At 31.7% G+C, this 19897-nt stretch overlaps 1 protein-coding gene across 1 annotated transcript in view; it reads right to left on the bottom strand.

Annotated features, from left to right (window-relative positions):
- Nucleotides 1-14143: 14143 nt before the first annotated feature.
- dysc (whirlin protein dyschronic) overlaps nucleotides 14144-19897 on the bottom strand; it is a 92457-nt gene continuing 86703 nt past the window's right edge. The window contains exons 14-17 of the mRNA XM_023391298.2: nucleotides 19354-19668; nucleotides 17665-17743; nucleotides 16843-17135; nucleotides 14144-16049 (exon numbers count right to left, since the gene is read on the bottom strand). Of these exons, the coding sequence (XP_023247066.2) occupies nucleotides 16993-17135; nucleotides 17665-17743; nucleotides 19354-19668 (537 nt within the window). The 3' untranslated portion in view covers nucleotides 14144-16049; nucleotides 16843-16992. The remainder of the gene's footprint in view (nucleotides 16050-16842; nucleotides 17136-17664; nucleotides 17744-19353; nucleotides 19669-19897) is intronic.

Raw genomic sequence — 19897 nt, forward strand, 5'->3', positions numbered from 1 at the left:
GCAGCTGCCATCACCAGGTACAAGAGTGTGCGCCCATTGTCGTGCAGCCAATCGTACAGGATCTCCCGAAGGGAAATCCGTGAGCGACCATGCATTGTCGGGCTTTTCGATGCACCGCGAGGATACTTTTTTTTTTTTTTTTTTTTTTTCCGTGCAAAGAAACAAGAGCCCTCAGGATCGGCTCCTGCATTGAGACGGACACGCGCGATACGTCATGCCTCGCTTGTAAAAGGTCACGTTATACGCTACCTGTGCTGGGTACAAAGGGAACGACAGCCACGCCGATCAGGAGGATATAGAATTAAATGCGGAAGCTGTTCCATGTACAGAGAATGGAGCTACGAATCAAAACACACGACGCTATGTCTTGGTACTTTAATAAATAAAATTTTCACGTGTCGACTCCTTTTTTTATTTTACGCTCTCCCGCGGGGATTAGGAGAGGTGAGGAGAGGGTAAACAAATGTGAAGGTGCAACTTAAGCCTCCGAGCCAAGAGAGACGGAGATAAAAACATTCAAGTTCACGAGGCATACAGTTGAATCTCGGCACCATCATACATATATCCCGACCGAGGATGAGAGTTAGCGCGAGGAAGTCGAGTTTAACACTCAGGACCGGAAGCGAGAAAATGCGCTCTACAGCTGAGCGAGACTTGTGTCATGGGTTGTGATTAAGATCTCTATATGCAGTGAGGGATTGACCTTGGGAAGTGGGATTTAACAGTGACTAATGATTTGGGAAAAAGGAGGGTAAGCGCGCTAGAAAAAAAAAAAGTAAACCTAATAGGCAAGGGCAGTGCTATTTGTAGAAGGATGTGAAAAAAATTGAGTCATCGTTTATCCCTTAAATAATGGACGGGTCACGGGATACTATTTTCAAAAAGATCTAATTAAATGGCAGAATTAAATGTATTCTTCAGAAGGAATTTTTGTGTGTTCGTACTTGAATTTTATTTTATTATCTTGGATATTTTGTTTAATTATTTTACTAATTATTCATTCAATCGTTAATGCTCATTAAAATTTCATCACTTCATTAACTCTTGGTACTTTGTTTAGCCTGCTGCTACTGACTTTTTCCTGTACAGGACAATGAAAATTGTTGTCAACTTTCAGATTACTAAATCGTACGAAAATAGTAAAAAATACATTAAAAACGTCAATGATTGAAAAATGGTGATTATTAATACCAATGAAACACCCCAATTAGGATGATTTTAGCATAAGTTTACTATCAGAATACTGGTGGTGTATTTATAAACGTGTATGAATTTTATTCTTACCATTTATTACAAAATAATTTAAGAAAAAACAAACAAAATATAATTTACGTACAGATCAAAGTGCTGGTACGTTAATTTGATTAACGATTTAAGCAGTTTTATATTATACTACAAATTACAATGTACGTTTGTTATTTTTTTAAACACGCCAGTACTTGAAGTTTTTTGTACTGCCAGTCCGAAGCCTGGATAAAGTGTGACGGAAATAATAACTATGCGTCAATCTTGGGAGTCAACTCGATGCATTTTATATTCATATGAGCCAACTCATTCATATGTAAAAGATTTGTGTAAAAACTAACATTCGATTTTTTAATTTCGAAAAATTTCGATGTATGAAGTGGTCAATTAAGGCAACGATCGCAGTCAAGTAAGTCTCTTGTTAGAAATGAAATCATAAAGTTTTTCCGTTGATGAAAATGCTTAAGATCTTGGCTAACAATTCACAATTTTCTCGATGCATCACATGAAGTACGTGACCGACAACTCAGCGCCAAATGAAATGAGTTATAAAGTTTGGTGTGAGATTGCTTCGGTCAGCCAAAAAGTAAATTTCTCTACACAATTGGAGGTAAGGATATCGCTCTGTAAAAGTGAAACTTTCCTTTTCTGATGGAATTGGAGAAGGAAAAATATGTATATTTCTCTTTGGATTTTTCATTAAAAAGAGTTTTCAACTCCAAACCTGTAGTTAGATGAAAATTACTAATAAAATAACACTTTGAAACCAAATGATTATTGAATTGTGTACCATGTCTTGAGAAAAGTAAACAGGTAATAAAAGACCCCTAATGATATTTTCCGAACCTACAGCCGAGAAATAACAAATGAAAAAGCCTTCAAAGGAGAGACCTATAGATAGTAAAAAAAAAAAAAAAAAAAAAACTCGAAACAGGAGAGGGTGTAAAATTTGATCAAGCCATAACTCACGAGAGAGCCGGAAAGACAAAGCTAGCTTTTGGGGCATCACAGGAAGTTTAGTCGAAGGGCACTTGGCTCGATAGCTTCTCTCGAGCGCGTGCAAACGAATAAAACAGGGACGGGTGAAGGAGCTGCAACACAAGATGAGAGGAGATGAAACGAGTGGAGCGCGCGCGTGTGTGTACTCATGCCCATTCCTCACTTTCTCCCCCAGAGAGAATCCGTGGGTACACCTATACGGGATCTAAAAAGCATCCGATTTTAGGTGAGCGACACGCGCGCGTGCATCCCGTCTGTACCGAGCATAGGCGCCAAGGCGTACGGAAGAATAAGACACGAGGAGTGCGAGAGAAAGAAGAGCCTCTGTCGTGAGGAAGTAGGATGCATCTGCCTTGTGGACACCCTACAAGAGGATGCTGAGCTGGGGTGACGACGTTTTTTCTTCTTCTTCTTCTTGTTCTCGAGCCTCGATGCTTCTACTACTTCTAAAGAGGATATAAAGCGGGATCGCATCTAACGATGATTTACGATCATTCGAGAAAGTAAGAATTTTCTGATGGCCGGAGCTCACCAGCCTTGTGGCTTGTTTCGTGTAGCCATTGTTGGTGGCGTTTTATTATTTTTTTTTTTTCTTTCATAGACGAATGATCTATTCAAGAGTTAATGTAGATAAATGCCACGAATTAAAGATTCATTTGGGGGTTTTAATATAAAGGGAGTACAGAAGACGTATATTCATGTAGCAATAGAGAATGCTAACAGTGTGTTCGCGTGGTAGACGGAAGAAGTCATAACAGAGCTTCCAAAAAGCAAACAGTTAATTTTGTGGTGGTGGTGGTGTTGATGTTGCGTTAGGCCCGGTTGTAGTCAAAATTATTGCGTGATTGTGTCTACGAGAGAAGGACAATAGATTACCATCGGATTATCTCGTAGACAACGACGTTACAATTTGACTTTGGATTAAGTAGGATTGCGTTGATTTTTTTTTCATCTCTCGTATACAAACGTGTTATTTTTTTCGTCTGCCGTCAACTTCTAGGTGATTAATGTTACAAGGACAGCTAGACCAGTCAAATCTTATTTTATCTCGAAACCTATATAGCACCTTCAATCGAGTATTCTCTTTCTACTTAGTGATAAACCTTTGGAAATAATTGAAAATTCTCCATACGGATTAATCAACTTCAAATAACATTGATCCCTTGCTAAATCTTGAATACGTGCGATTATACACGTAACACTAGTCTCAACTATGCTACATGTGGAAGCCGATGGCAGTTGTTTGAGGCCGGTCACGAAATTCAAATGGAACGAGACCGACCTATTCGAATGCCTTTGTATACCTATACACATGTGCTTCGTAAGTTTAATGGATGGATTTATACAGAATTTCAGCCCGTATGCAGTTTAACTGGATTGTCACGCTGGGGGGGCAAAGATAAGGGTGAAAATACGCTCTCCCTTCCATCGTGACCCACCCCTCCTTTGAATTCGATTCAAGGAGGTATCGATCGGTAATTTGAGTTGCTTCCGCCGAAAATCGCTTCTCCATTCCGTATGGTTCGCGTCGTCCAGGCGTTGCACGGCCCATTGAGAGCGGGAGGAAGTAGTTTCCGAGCCCGCAGCTGTGGCTATCTTCCCTAAGGCCACGCAGTATGTTTGGTAGCAGTTTGTATATGACCGATGGATATTCGAGCGTTTGTATAAAGACGACATCGGGTGCGTTATATGGATGGTTGTTACAATGTGGACAACCGTATCCGTCACGCTGTCGTACTCGTAAACACAAAAATAGAAGACATTGCATTAGGATTGTGCATTTTTTCGTGAATTTGTTCTTGCTTTTTAATAGTAAAGTGTACATTTCTCTATGTGCATAGACTAACAATTTTTTTTTCCAAGTATAATAGTCGAGTCATAGAAATAAGTTTTGAAAAATGGTAAAAACGGCACAATTGATCAAACTTCGGGTGCGGTTCAAGAGCTCGAAGTCGGTAATGATAGGTTAAAAACACATTCACCAATATGATTTAAAACAGCTTTTAATAATGATAATAGTTAGTATTTGGTTACTCATGTTCAAGTTATTACCAGAAAAAACATCTATCACTCTACCAGTACATGTACCAGCTGGAACTTTTATGACGTTTATGACCTGCGATATTTAAATTTCACTAATAAGAAAGGTTACATTTTGCGACCAACTAATAAAAAAAAGGATTTTTAATTTTACGGATTAGTGATAATATGGTCACGACAGGTGTGTATTCAAACAGGCGCGCCACTTGTTCCTTCCCTTGCCAACCTTATGAAAGAAACAAAAAAACGATGAACATTTAATAATAAAATGCATCCTCACGTAAAAAATTTAAAAATGCTCAAAAATTTTAACAAGAGTTAAGTATAAAAAAAACCATATTTTTGAAAGAATGTATAAATAAAGTTATTCTCCGAGTTAACAAATTGCTTATTATTTAAAAAAAAAAAAAAATCAAAAATATATTACGTGAGAAGGATAAGGAATATGTAAATAATTGATAAATAATTTCTGTATGTATTTAGTTTATTAAATAAACTACTTTACTACTGTATAAAATTTGTGTAACCTTAAACCACGAAATGCTACTGATGTAACTATCACAGCTGATCCAAAATACTTTGTCTTTATAAGTACTTTTCAATTTTGAATAAAGTTAACACTACTACAATTAAATAAGGTCTAAATAAATATAAAAAATAGTTAGTGATTCAGATTTGTTTTCACATTACAAATGAAATTACAAAGTATTTTCCATAAAATTTAATTTGGTCTTGGAACTCAGTACCTACCATTTTTTTTCCCCCGATGCTGATATTGCTGTATAATGGTTATTTTAAATGTTAATGGTATAAAAATATAAAAGTTTACAACTTCTTTAGGTCAATTACAAAAATTGGAGTTCACTATATGATTCTTATTAATCTATGTTCATCTATGACATCTAAACAAAAATTTCGTTTGTCAAAAACTACAATCTACAGTTACTTTTGATGAAATTTCTAATATCAGTCTTTTACGTACTATGTATTCTTAATTTAGAATGTTATTTAGTCTTACAGTTTCTACAAATACTGGTCTCAACATTCCACATAATTTACTAAAACTATTTTTAATATACATGTTCCCTTTTTTGAGAATATAAATATTGCATGGCGTTTTTATATGTTTGTTACATTTGTACTGACGGATTATATACCTCCTTTTGATTAATGCAACACAAACAATTTGAAAAATTGTGATGCTTACAAATCAAATTGAAATACTTTATAAGAATTTTTCTTATTTGTCTCATCAATAACCTTATGTTTCATTCTATAATCATCAAACTTTTTGAGAAAGTTTAGTCCTTGATTCATTATAGCTTTTATATCTAGTTTATTTTGTCTAACAATATGAATAATACTATAAAGTTTTCTCCAAAAATATACACAATAATAATTTGTATTGTTTTTAATTAAATTTTTTAAAAATTTTTCTAAAGATTTTTACTGAAATTCTTAGATCTTATTTCCATTCTCATCACTCAATTCAGCTTTGTTTAAAATGTAAATTGGGTCAAAAGCATGATTTTTTAGTAATTTAAAAAACTTCTTGACAAGAAAATTAATGGTTTCTTTAAACGACATATGATCTTTTTGTACATTTGAGATTCTGCAAAATTTTAAATTTGGGTATCTTTTCATAAAATGTATGTAAAATGATTCACCAGCCTTTTTAATTTCACAATTAAATCTATGATTTATCTTCAGTCTTTCTGCAAGTTCAAAAGCCAAACATAAAAACTCACGTTTTGTTAAAATTATTTGGCGTTGTTCTAGTAACTGTAGATATTTAAATAATTGTTCTTCTTGAGTGTCATTAAACGTTCGTTTATAATTACCCCAATTTGATTTAAAATCCACTTGCTCTCCATTTAAAATTGATTTTACTTTCCTTTGGAGTGTACTTCTAGTTATGTTGTAATAAGCACTTGCCTGTCGATAACTCAATCGTTTTTCAATAATATGAGTGACTGCAGCCTTGAGATTAACCTCTTCATATACATTTTTTCTTGTACTTTGTTCTTTTATGGATTTATCTACAATAATAATTTCAGTAGTTAATTTTATAAGAATCAGTTTAAATGTGTACAAAAATAAATTGAGCGCCAAACAATGGTACTTGAAATATTAAAAAAAAGTCATTTTCGTAATTAAATTTAGTTTATATCTGAAATGAGATGGTTACTTGACACAGTAAAAACGAAAAAATTGGTTTAAAATACCTTGTAATCCTCTAGAAGAACACTGTGTGTTTTCCATCGTGTGTTTTGTGTACACTGGCTACACTGTCAATGAACTCTGTGAGAAGCTTCTGATCTGCCCCCTATAGAAAGTGCGTGTTACTTCTGCAGTCCCTATCCAAGGTGAAAGGTAAATTTCCCATTGTAGGTATATACATCCTTTCCTGATTAGCTTGCTTAAAAAATCTACATAAAGTATACATCGTTCTTTGTTCTTACAAGACGAAGTATATATAGAAAGAGGAATCTTTGTAGAACTCGTTCTGTTGTGAATATTTTCTAAAAAGTTTATAAACAGTTTTAAAAATAATTCTACCAAGTCAAACAGATTTCAATCGTGACTCTTTTGAGATTGAATCTTCAAACTACCAATCCAATCATTTGAAAAACCGCATGTTTTTCGTTCTTTCATTTTTGCTCTTTTATTACAAGAAATAAATTCGTATGTTTTATTCTCGTAATCATAAGTTCAAGAGTAAAAGAAATACAGTTGGATTAAATTATTGCATTGACCTAAATTCTTTGTATTGAATTTATAAGCAGATGAACCAATTAATTTAAATAAGATAATTTAAATTAAAATGTACATTTTTTAAATTAGTATCGAATCTGTTGAAATTAAGAACAAATTAATGTTATTATCAAGTGGGTGAGTCGGTAAAAATCAATCTATCAGTATTACTTATCGACACTTTAAAAAATTCCATAAAAACGAATGCAAGTTAAATGTCTTTTAAGAATATTAATTGCACTAAATTAAAAAAAAATTTCATGTTATGGTAAATTAAAGAAGTTATCGAAAAACTGTCGGAATTTTCTTAGTTAATGCAACATCAAAATACTTGCATACATCAATTTGATGGATGAAATAAGAGTCTACTCAAATCAAGGAAATTGCAAACATTATTACGGTACAGTATTGGATGAAATTTCCTGTTATATAATCTCTCGCTGTGTATCATAAAATTGCTCCCATGCAAATATATCCACTGCACCAGTATTAAGTGTGTGTATGTTCACTCCCGAGAAAAATTATGGGTATTTTTCAAAGTTGTTGTTTATTGATTTAAATTTAGTAAATCCGCATATGCGTTATCTTCTTTTTGGTATTGAGTAATACAATTAAGGCTAGAAGTTTTTATCTTAAAAACTGACAAGACTCTGATAACTTGTTTTTATCTGTGCTCTTCAAACAAACTTTTTAGGACAATTATGTAAAAAAAATTTTAATTTATTTTAGTGATCTTTTTTTGTAATTCTTTTTTACGTTATGCTAAAAATATATATATAATTAATGAATAATACATAATTAATAAATTAATAATTTTCAAAGTTCTCTTTCATCAGTGGTTTCTGCTTGAATAATTATTTTTTAAATGCTGATTTTCTATTTATTTTTTAAAAATTTTAGCCAAATAAAATAAAAATAAAATAAAACAATATTGGGAGAAACGAATTGAAATATCCTCCTAGATTTCTCCAAAAAAATTTTTAACGACATATGTTTAAAAAATATATTTGTAAAACGCACATGTTTAGTACTATCTTACATTTTTTACATATTTTAAAAGATTTTCCTGACTCTTATTATAATCAAACTAAGTAGACCACTATTAGTGGTAAAAAGTATCAGTTTACAGAAATCTATTTTATCAATGTATGCTAATATAGCAATTCGATGACCATGAAAAATTAAATTTGTAAGTTTTGTTTAAAAATAGTTTTAGCGGATAAACAATCCATCTAAAAAACGTTTTAATTTAATTGAGTATAAACAATTATAACATAAATAATTTCGTTTAGAAGATTCACTTGCGTTTTGCGTGAAACATGTAGAATTCATTATTATTCAATTTATAAAAAAAGTTCGTTCTTTATGGATTGAAAAATAAACACTTTTTACATTGTTCGTTTAGAATAATACGCAAAAATGTAATTTTATTATTACTCAGTTAAACCACTAAATTGCTTAGCTTTCATGTTGTTTTAAGGATTTTCGGAACCAATTTAGTTATCTGAAAGTCATGGACCATAAAATAATCTTACGTCAGACATAAGATTAGACTTAAGTAGTACAGCGAGTGAAAAAAGGCTACTAATTAATATGCTGTTTGTCTTTTGTGGACTCAAGGAAATAAGCTACGTGTAGGTAGTATTGTGTGCGCTAAAAGTACGATAAAGTATGAAGGTAAGTAAGATATTTTTGAAGTAGATTAATGTATAGAGTTACTTGAAAACATATACATAATTAGCTTTATCACCTTAGAAAAACAATCTGTATTTGTAATTCTTTATTGGAGTTGGGTTGATTTTTTCATGTATATAAAGAGGTAGTACTGGGCTAAAAATTTCAAAAGTTAGTCGAAACTCGATCTACTGACATTCTACAGAAGATATCGACGCTCTTTCTAAGTAACCGACAATCCATTCAACAATTAATTCAATATGTTGAAGTTGGCGCTTCTTTTGGCCTTTTGTGTTGTAGTGGTGAGATACTTAACTATCTACTAACTTTTTTTTCGAGTCTTAAGTCAGATCGTAACTTACAATTTTTTCTCCAGTTAGTAGAGTCGAGCCCAGTTCTGCATAATCAATTATACACAAATGACGTAAACCAACTTGTAAGTCTTTTTTTATAAAGTTATTTGTTACTACTAGGTCTTAATAATTTTTAATGCTCTCAGAACATTTTTTTAGAATGAATCTATAGCACTTTTAAATTTTAATCCATGCACAGCCTACGTGAGGTAAAAATAACTGAAACTAGTACCCTTGTAAAAATCTCGTATTTGTATGCCGTGGAATGAAATTCAATTTTATTTTAGAATTATCAGTCAATTATTTTATTTTCAAATTTATTCATTATAAAAAATGATTATTCGCAATATTTAAAACGTCAAATATTTATAGAAAACTTTTCTTGTAAGAATCGATAGCTCATTAATAAAATAACACATTATTACGTGGGATATAATTAACGTCAATTGGAGTGATCATTTTATATTTATACCACTGTGACCTTACAGACGTGTGATATTTTTATTAACACTACAATTCAATTTAGACACATAGTTTAGTAATTTTTTCAGTAACCGTACCATACTTTATTGGTTGATGAATCGATGCTCTATAAATTAGTAATTACAAATGTTCTAGAGTCTTTTTATCCTGAAAAGGTCTTAAGATAAAATAAACCAATAAAATAATTTTAAGACATCTAATGACAATGGCGTGACATAATAAATTTTTTGATTTACAGGAAAAAATGTTACTTAGGGTTATAACAAATTTTTAAAAATCATGACTCTTTTCAATTTTTTCCAGTAATTCTACAAAATTATTTAAGAGATATAATTAGTATTAAAAATTCAAATTCAACAACAATCTTGAGCATATCTTATTAAAAAAAAAAAGGTTCATTTTATATTTGTTATATCACAGTACGTTACGTATAAATTTAATGAATAACTTTTTTCCAAAATGTAAAAACCTATTATCAAAACAACAGTAAGCGTTCCGTTTATTAAGATAAGACATTTGAATGTATTTTAATTGAAATTGTCCTATGTAGACAAATCCAATAGAAATCAATATTTTAAAACCAATACATGTTTTAAATTTGTTTAACTTATAATTTTTACGAGTAATTTTTGCACCTTGTGTTACAACAGCAATTGTTTTTTAGAATTAATTATAAATTTATATTTCACGGTGTTGCAAGTGAGGTGTAATTTTTGAATTAATACCAGTTTCAGTAGTTTAAACCATATTCGTCATAGAATTGCGTGTTTGCAGATGTCAATAAATTAAAAAATTTTTGTACATGCTTATAATATTGTTGTATGTAGGAGAGTATTTTTCCTGTTATATAATAAGTTATGTATGTATATTTGAATTTCGTCAGGGCGAGAAACATGAACCATTTTTAGAAACAGCCATTAAAAATACTGGAGAAGTGGCAAATTTAGGGATTTCTACTGTCAATTCAGGACTAAACAACATAGCTGAAGGTGCACATAATGCCGTTAATGCTGGAACAAGAATAACAACATCGGTAAATAAGTTTTTTGAACGTTTTTAAATTGAATTTCATTTATCAATATTAATAAAAAAATTTTTGTTAATTTTACTTTCAGCTTTTGAGAAGAATGTCAGCGATATTTAATATTATACTTCCAATTCATGCTAATAAGAACATGGTAGCAGTAGACAAAAATTTTATTCCAAATAACTGATACTGCATAGCATTTTATTTCACAAAAATAAAATAAAATTGTCTGTAGAAGTAGAATTAGTGTTTTTCACTTTTGTGCAATCTGGATATCGTTTTTATTCTATGTAAGCATTAAAACAATAAAATTTATTTTTTTGTGTAAACTTTTTATTTTAATTACAATAATAATAAGAATAATTATAATAATAATTGTAACGACCATCACCATTTTTTATCATAATAGTCAAGAACATATTTTTACATTTCAAGCTTTCGCTAGAGATGTGTACACAAGTGTTTACACTTGTATGCAGTTTATCTCGCGATAGCTAATTTGTACGAGTGACCATTCGTCATCTTTTCTTTTTTCGTCGATTGCAAATCATGAAAACTCATCGCTTACCATCATGCGTTTAAAAAAATATTGTTAGTTGCTGCAAAAAACAGATTATTTAATTACATGAAATGCAGTACGAACGAGCGACACCTTATTTGTTTATTAATTTTTTTTTATGTACATTTGTATAAGTGTTTCACAAATAACAAACAGAATCTCCTTAACATTGCGTTTATATTATTTATATATTTGTATTCAAGTTTTATTGAACCTTTAGTCCTTTACAGTATTATTTCGTAGTTGCAATGAATTGTGTTTCGATTCGTAGAACAGTACCATTAAATATATTTTTACACAATTTTTTTTCTTTGGTCAGACATTAAACAAGTTTCTCACTTCATCACTTGAATATTAAAAAATGTGCAGCACAATCTTGCATAATTTCATAAGTACTTTTTATTAAAGCGAAATTTAGTTTTGCAAGATACGACATTTGCTTATCGAGAAATGTAGGAATCGGAATTGGAGTATTTCCATCGTTATTTTGTTGAAAAAATAAAACCTACCATTTTTCTAGAATAGACGTACCTACGTTTTCAAAATTTCATATTTATACTTTGTTTTGCAAAACGTTAGTCTAAATTCTAAAATCGACAGCTACAGTTTGCTCATTGTAACTAGAGTAAGGATGCTATTTACTAAGTTTTTTCCTTATGCTATCCCGTATTAACAAAAGATCTCATTGCTATCAGAAGTGCATTGTCTGAAAAAGATTTTTATTTTTTTTTTCAAACTTGAAACTTTGTGTGGAGGGGGAGGGGAAGAGAAGAAAGGTCTGGAGCGGGTTTTACCGTCATACAAAATGCTTGAGTCCAACATCAGAGAAGCTAAAGTGAGTAATAAAGTGGCTTTTATTATTTTAACAGTATTTAATCGAGATGGCTTTTTGTCGCCTCGCTAGCCAAGTGAATGATTTTTAATTAAATTTACCATCCACTTGGGCAATTGAATGATTGCTTCCAATGACTCCAATGAATTTCAGAAATCATTAACTATTTATTTTATGAAATCTTAATGAAGTGTCGCAATAAATTTTGTACTCAATTTATAGTTTAAATTAAAGTCTTATTAATCCAAAGTAAAGATGTATGGCAGAGTCAAGAGTAAAGTATCGATACGTTATGACTTGAACACTATAAGTATTGATTTTCTAACGTTACATATAATCTTTGAATTCATTTGGACATAATTGTTTATTTGGATGAAAATTGTAAAAAGTATGTCGATATTCTTTTCACATCTGCAGATAGGTGTAATGAGAGAAAGAAAAATTCAAAAGATGGCTTGTGAATTTTTAAACATTAAATAGAATAAAAACATTAACTAAAACTCACTGATATTGGATCCAATCTGTTAAATAGAACTCGATTATTTTATAGTAATATTTTTGAAAATCGTCATTCTTTAATCTCCTTGAAAGTGTATTCGATCGATGCTGTGATGTCTGGATTTGTGATGTTTCACAAACATGGTTTTAGTCACACATTTTTGTTTATTTGTTAGTTAATTATTTGTTCGTTATTCAACACATAAAGCGGTAAGGCATTGTTCAGATATGTCAGCTGAAATCTTTTGGCTATTCAAACACTGTGCGTATTTCGAAAGCCGCTTATAAAAATATTTTTGTTTCTCGGACGCCTTGGAAAAGTTTCGCTCTGTTTTTTTATTTTTTATTTCTGAAAAAATGTTTTACAGTTTGTTTGAAACTGTACTTTTTCCCTTAATCGTCGTTATTCTTTTTTTTTGTTACATATTTATATTATAATCGCATGGCGTTTTCCGGAAAATCGTTCCGTCAGAAACTGGCCGCAACAGCTTTGTTTTGACGCCGCAAACTCGCCCACTTTTATATGCGTGTAAGCAGTAACGGTAAGTGCACGAATGTTCTTATAACTAGCATATCGTTCTGCGCAAACAAACGACCAATGTGAAGCCAAAAAATAAACGTTTTACGCTTCGTTGCAGATTTTCATACACACGCGGTGTTTGAGATTTTCTCGGAATTGATTTCCCTATCCTGCCGAATTTATAAAAATTGTTCTTTTAGTCGTTCAATTTAAGGTGGTTCATGCATTATTGACTTTCAAATTAGCTTATGTTAAAGTTGCTGAAACTCATAAAAATTTTAGTTGATATTGCTAATTAATTAAATCGGAGCACTAACATAAAATTTTATATCACAATATCTCATAGAAAAGTATCTAGAAATGGCTTTTAAAAATTACATTCAATTTCAAAGTTTCTTTCTTAAATCAAATTATTTATATTTATTAAATTTCCGAATTATTTGGGATTGAACGAGCTATCGTATTTTATTTTTTTATTTATTTCTGACAGGTAATTTTTTTTTTCATTTTTTATAAAGAATGTTGAAAAATATACCCCTCTTTATGAAAGCCTGTCAAAGCTTGTCAAAACTGCAATTTTTAGTAAGTTTTGTCCATGTTTTTGCCTCAAGATTTCTTATCTAAAATTTTGAAGTATAGAGTACATCATAAGTGATAAATAAACTCGCAATATTTCATATGACTTTTTAGATAAATATTTCACGCATGAACCATAACGTTTGATCGATTAAAAAAAAAATTTCCAGATAGTTTTCACGCTGTCGCTTGTATTTTTTCTCATACAAAAAAAAAAAGAATACTTGATTTATTGCGTAGGCGTCTGTAAATTAAAACTTTCTTCAATTGAACATCCCATTAAAATTGGTCTATAATTTTTTTCTTTATTTCCCCCCCAATCTACGGCGTCATTTACCTAAAAGCAGTGCATCAACAATATTTTTTTTTTTTTTTTTTTTTCATTTTCATGTCACTTACTTTAAATTTGCAATCGTTATTGTGCGTACTACGAAATAAAAAATATGTGGAGATGCTTTACATTCATACATACATTTCCATGCCCAATTTCATCTACTCACGATTTTCTAATATTGATAGTCTACTAAGTTTAAATTATTTATTTAATTCACCCAAACGCATTTGTTTTTTTTTTGTTTTTTTTTACATTTAGCTTTTATCTTCCGAACTTTACGTACAGACGTTTTGGGAAGTCTTACTATCTATTAGACTATGAACACTTTGTAAACAAAAATAAATGTTTCTACATATAAATGGTTAATAGTAATATTCTTTCAAACAACAAATTTATAACCAGAGATCAAACACTTTGTTTAAAAATTTTTATATTATAAAACTCTCGTTTCTTACATAATACCTGAAGCTTCGAGAACAATATTATCACGCAATAAACTGTATCCATTTTTAGTGGTTCTCAAACAAGCAAACAACCTTAATCTATCTTAACTCTCATAAATAACTCTTGAGTGACAAAAAAAAAACTGTTTTTCGTATATACTTTTAAACTTTTCTAAGAAGAACATACTTTTTTTTTCAACAACGGGCACGGAAATCTTCGACGAGCTCATTCATATTATATTATATCAAATTTACTTATCTCAATCTCAAATAATATTTAATCTCAAGGCCTTTGATTGCGCCTTTTTCTCATTACTAGCTACTTTGGCACACATTAACAATCAACGTAACGAATTTTTCTACCTTTTTTTTTTTTCTTTTTTTTTTACATTAATGTTATTAAAAAACGTTTCTTTCGTTATAAGCAAGCTGAGTGTAAAAAAATTAACAGGTCTGCACCACGAGGGTATATTATAGGCGTGCAGTTTCCGAGGAATTCATTGAATCTATCGCACTTAGTCCTGTGCGCTTTTATCTTATGTCGATTTAAAAAATAATCGCGTACTCTTTCTTTTACATCTTACGATAGTGAGGCTTGGAAGATTGATTCGTTTGAATTTTTATCATATAAAACAATTTCGTAATCGTTTTTGCCAATTCAATTTTCAAGTAATCTTACGAACTCGAACATATTGGATATATCATACACAATTTTATAACAACATAAACGCAGCTGTTTTCGATGAACGAATCTGCTTTGGTTTTCCGATAAAATTGCGATACATTCACGAGCGTGGTGCACACTTCGAGGATATTTTCCATTACGTAGATTCCATCCGGCAATCGAGAAATGAAAGCAATTTACCATCATCTTCGTGAAACCAAGTATATACAATCAACGTGTTATTTTTAACTGGTAACAATGAGGGTCTGCTTTGATTCCTCGATCGCCGCCCTTATTTCAACACAATGTTGTACTGTAAACAACAGTGAGTGCATCGATAGCACTCCTCTTTTATGAAACAACATAAGTGAAACTCCCCTTCCGAACATAAACGTCATACGAGAAGAACAACAAACCTCGGCCCCACCCGTTACACACTTTCGCAGATCAGACCTAGAGACACGCGTATGCCATCATAGCAAGTATCTACAATGTGTTGTGTACTTAAGATTTTTGGCTGTTAAAGCACAAGTACCGCATCTGTATTACTTTTGATTAATTTTTTCGGTGATTCTTAATTCCGAAAGAGCCAAATATTTTTCACTGGGTCGCTGATTGCTTTGGCACAGAAAGTTCCTCTTGCCTGTCTTCTCCTCTGATCTCTTATGGCGAAAATTTTTTTTTTCGCCTTCTCACCAACCATCTCAATCTTGTTGATGTCTTCGGTATCGCGACAGCCATACTCGCACGCACACCACTTTGAATCGTCTCCTCGCAGTTTTGTTATACGCACGCGCACACTTTGAGCGTTACTTTACACGTAAGAAAAAAAAAAAAAAAAAGAAACGTGTCCACGCGAGATTGGTATATCCCACCACCGTAGCCAGGTATTTTGTCGAGTAATCTACCAGATCAGATGTTCGCCGGTCCATATGTTGAGAGTCAGCTTGAGTTGCATGTACACATTAGGTATTGCAAGCGTTTGTGGACAACAAAGCGTTTGCTCCCAGAGTCGAGTATTTTGCTGAGCAGAGGTACTGATTCGAATCTGTGGAAAAAAAATGAACTATAAAGATAATGTACTGAAAAAGTATTTAATTTACGGGCTTTTAATAAATAAAATGGTAATTTTTAAGTTTATTGATAAAATGCCTAATTTACGTTTATTGATATTATTTGGATAATTTGTTATGTTTAGGGGCAACAAAAATTATTTATTGATATAAAAAAAATCAAAATCCCTCAATTGTTATGTAATTGAAGGCGGGACAAGAGTTTGAATGCTAAATTTATTCACTTATCAACATTAACAATTTAAATTTTAGTAAAATATTTTTTTCTCTGATCTTGTAATTCTTAAAAATAAAATTAGGAAAGTAGAGTTGATTATAATGTACATTTTCCTAATTTATTATAATAAAAATTATAAATTATATGATTATGAAGACATTCAAGTTTTCGTAACAAAAAACAGAAAAACTACAAATTTTTATCCACGAGGGTATTTGAGATTAGTCAACTTTGGTATAAACTTCCTAATAACTTTAGTGCTCCTTGTCAGAAAGTTTGATAAGGGTCGTGCTGTGCAACGAGGTGCTCTAACTATCATTTCTACTTAGGTGATGTGTAACAAGCAATAAAGCAGTTTGTACGGGGTGATCACACGCTGGTGGATCAAAGTCGCTCAACGGAGGAGACTAATACCCGTTATGCTTTGTGCTATTAAATTCTGGGGTGTAGAGCTCTCGTGTGTAATAAATTATGTGTAAGTAATTACTTGCGTATGAATAATTTTGTGCACCTAATTTGAGCTAGGATTTAATAAGAAAAAAAAAACTCACCATAAAAAAGAACAAAAGGCTCGTTCAGGCCCTGTGCAAATTTTGATACGCAGCCCTGGGCTCATCAGACTCCTTGTCCACAGCATAGCGTCCCCTCGCCGGCGCAACGATGACCTATGGGGGCTCTGGCTCGGAGGTGGGAGACTCCTGCTAAGACTCCAGAAATATGAGGGCCGTGGGCTTAGGCTCAAGATTGCTCTTTTTCGCTTCGACGACTAGGAACTCGATCTCGTTGCGGTCCTTACGCGCGTAGGCCTCCGCCAGCTGACGTGCCACCTCGTGATGACGAAGTCCTGCTGTATGAGCAAATTTTTTTTTTTCTCCTTCTTATATCGCCAGTTTGGTGAATTTTATTTGGCACCTTACATATTCGTTGGTTTCGTATTGTTCGGTGCATAGCAAGACTCGAGAAGTGCATAATTTTTCTTTTTATTATTACTGTCTGTATTATATTGAAGTTTGTTACAATTAATAACTGATGTTTTATTAAAATAGTTATTTTTATAGATAAACAAAGATATTTATTGATTTTCAGTTGAATAGAGTGTTTAATGCCTCGATCAATACCTTTGATAAAATTTGGTTGGTACTATTCGGTTAAAGACTAAATACTTAAAATTATAAATCGCAAGCTTTAAAATTCTGTTCATAAACAATGTCAAAAATACTTGACAATATGACAAATAGTAATGATTAAATTTTAGTTTTTAAAATATAGCACTTGAAGAGTTTTTTTTTGTCAAAGTTAAATTATTTGAGTTGTAATTTTCAACATAAAGTCGTTTGGACAAATTTTTTGTAAAATAATGTTTTGCAATATACCTTCTATCTTTTGACCGTCAACCTCCAAGATCAGTTGGCCGATTTCCAAACCGCCAGCCTCGTAAGCCGAGCCACTCTCCTGTTTGCAAAGAAAAATGTCACCAGCCATCAGTTATACGACGTCAAGTAAAGATTTGTTCTTCGGTAACCATGACTACTCTTATTACACACGACTCAATTAAAATAAATGAAAATTCGAGGGTAAATTCGATAAAAGTCAAGGGCAAAAAGATTCTAAAAATTTGTTGTCATGGCTACCGAGTCTAAAAAATTAATGAAATTGTGTGTTTTCATTTTTCAGAAAAATTGGCTGAGTGATCGAAAAATATTACTAAATTATGTAGTTACTGTCTATATATAGGATTTTTGAAATTTTTTTATCGTTATCGATCACAACGATCTGCTAAATTCAACAAATTGGGGATTGAATTTTCGTTTTGTAGGGGTCAATGTATCTATAACATCAGGGCGACGGATTAAGTATCTAAAAAAAATGATATCCATTACAACGAACATTTTTAAATATGTTGTGTTTTGTAAAATTTGGTTTCAAACAATTTTACGTTTTTCAACTTGAGACTGGCAAAAATAAAAAAAACTAACACGAGAAATTCAATGAAAAATCGGCTCTTCATTACACATCGAAGGTTCTTAATTCTTTCTCTTTCGTACTACTTCAAAAGAAAATCCTCTTTGAAATCCGCTCTTTATAGCTGCTACTGTTGATAGGAAGCTTTACAAGCAGTGGCTCAATGCGAACATTCACGCGCAGGTGTGGTCAATCTCTTCTTGGATTCAATATCGAGCCAAAAGATTACAACCATTTTCTTATCCTTTTGTTATTTTTAATATTTAAAAATATTAATTTATTTCATATTTTTATGTTAGGCTGAATTAATATAAAATGTTTTAATGTTCAATTTACTGTCTTGTAATATTTAAATATCTAATAATTTTGACAAGTTATTTTAATTTTTTTTTAAATATTTTTTTTATTTGTTAAGGACTTAAAATATATTTTTGATATTTTAGAAGTCTGTTTAAAAATGTTTAAATTATATCTGTTGATTAAAGGGCGGGGAATCTACATGTTTATTTGTCGGTAAAATTTTTTGAATGCATCGTACACTGTTACTTTTTTCTTATCACGTATCATTTTTATTCTTAATGAGTAAAAAAAGATTTTTATCTCGATTTAGGTTGTGATGAAAGACATTTAAAAAAATGTGTAATTAAAAAAAAAAAATGTACAATATCCTTAACAAAATTCTGATTATTCAAATCGTAATTCTGACATATATTCTTAATTATATCATTTACTCAATATTTTTAGTAGAAATGAGACTGTAGTGGGATGGATGAAAAAAAAATTTTTTCATAACGATCAATTTTCTCAAGAACTCAATAACGGTTACTTTAAAATAAAATTAAGAACACGTAATAAAAAATAGTTTATAAAAATTTCTGTAAGACGCAGTATTTAGCAAAAAAATAATCGTATTTTCTAAGAAACAGGAAAATTTTATTTCATTGTAAGGCCTTTTTTTTCTTGGAAGCAAAAAAAATCAACTCTACGTGAAAAAAAATTGTCAAAAATAAATTTAGCAGACTCTAATAAACCTCTGCACCCCTCCAAAAAACTGCACCCCAGAAAATTTAGAGCTAAAAGTAAATGTTCTATATACTCACGTGAACGTGAATTATCCTCGGCAAATAATGCTTGGTATCAGATCCACCCTCAATGACGATACCCAAGTGTGGCTTGGTCTTCTTGATGGTAATACGTAGATTACCTTGCGCGTCAGGCACGACAACAGCAGCGTCCTCTTCCCTTCTCTCAGGCCCATCACCCGGGCCTCGGGCTATCCTCTGACTACTGTGATGGCGTCGAGATGCCCCAGCTGCGCCTCCAGCCCCACCTACACCTCCAGCTCCGATAGCCGCCTCGTCCAGCAACTGAGCCTCCTGCATGTCGAAGCTGCGTGACAGCTTGTGTGCGAGTTCCTGGACAGGATAAAGAGACGCGGAAGGGAGGAATCGATATGTTACATTTGTATGTCTGTCAATGTGAGTGGGCTTGTTTTTTTTTTTTTTTTTTTTTTTTTTTCATGAGCAGCCTAAATTGTTTTATTTTCAGATTTTTTTGTTTTATTATTATATATATATATATATTTTTTTTTATTAAAGAGCCATGTTTTTTCAAAGTTGTAACTATAGTCTAGAGATACAGATA

This window comes from Copidosoma floridanum, unplaced genomic scaffold, assembly GCF_036245765.1.
Source record: "Copidosoma floridanum isolate Cflo_tuat_1 unplaced genomic scaffold, Cflo_Japanese_pri ptg000013l, whole genome shotgun sequence".
NCBI classification, from domain to species: Eukaryota; Metazoa; Arthropoda; class Insecta; order Hymenoptera; family Encyrtidae; genus Copidosoma; species Copidosoma floridanum.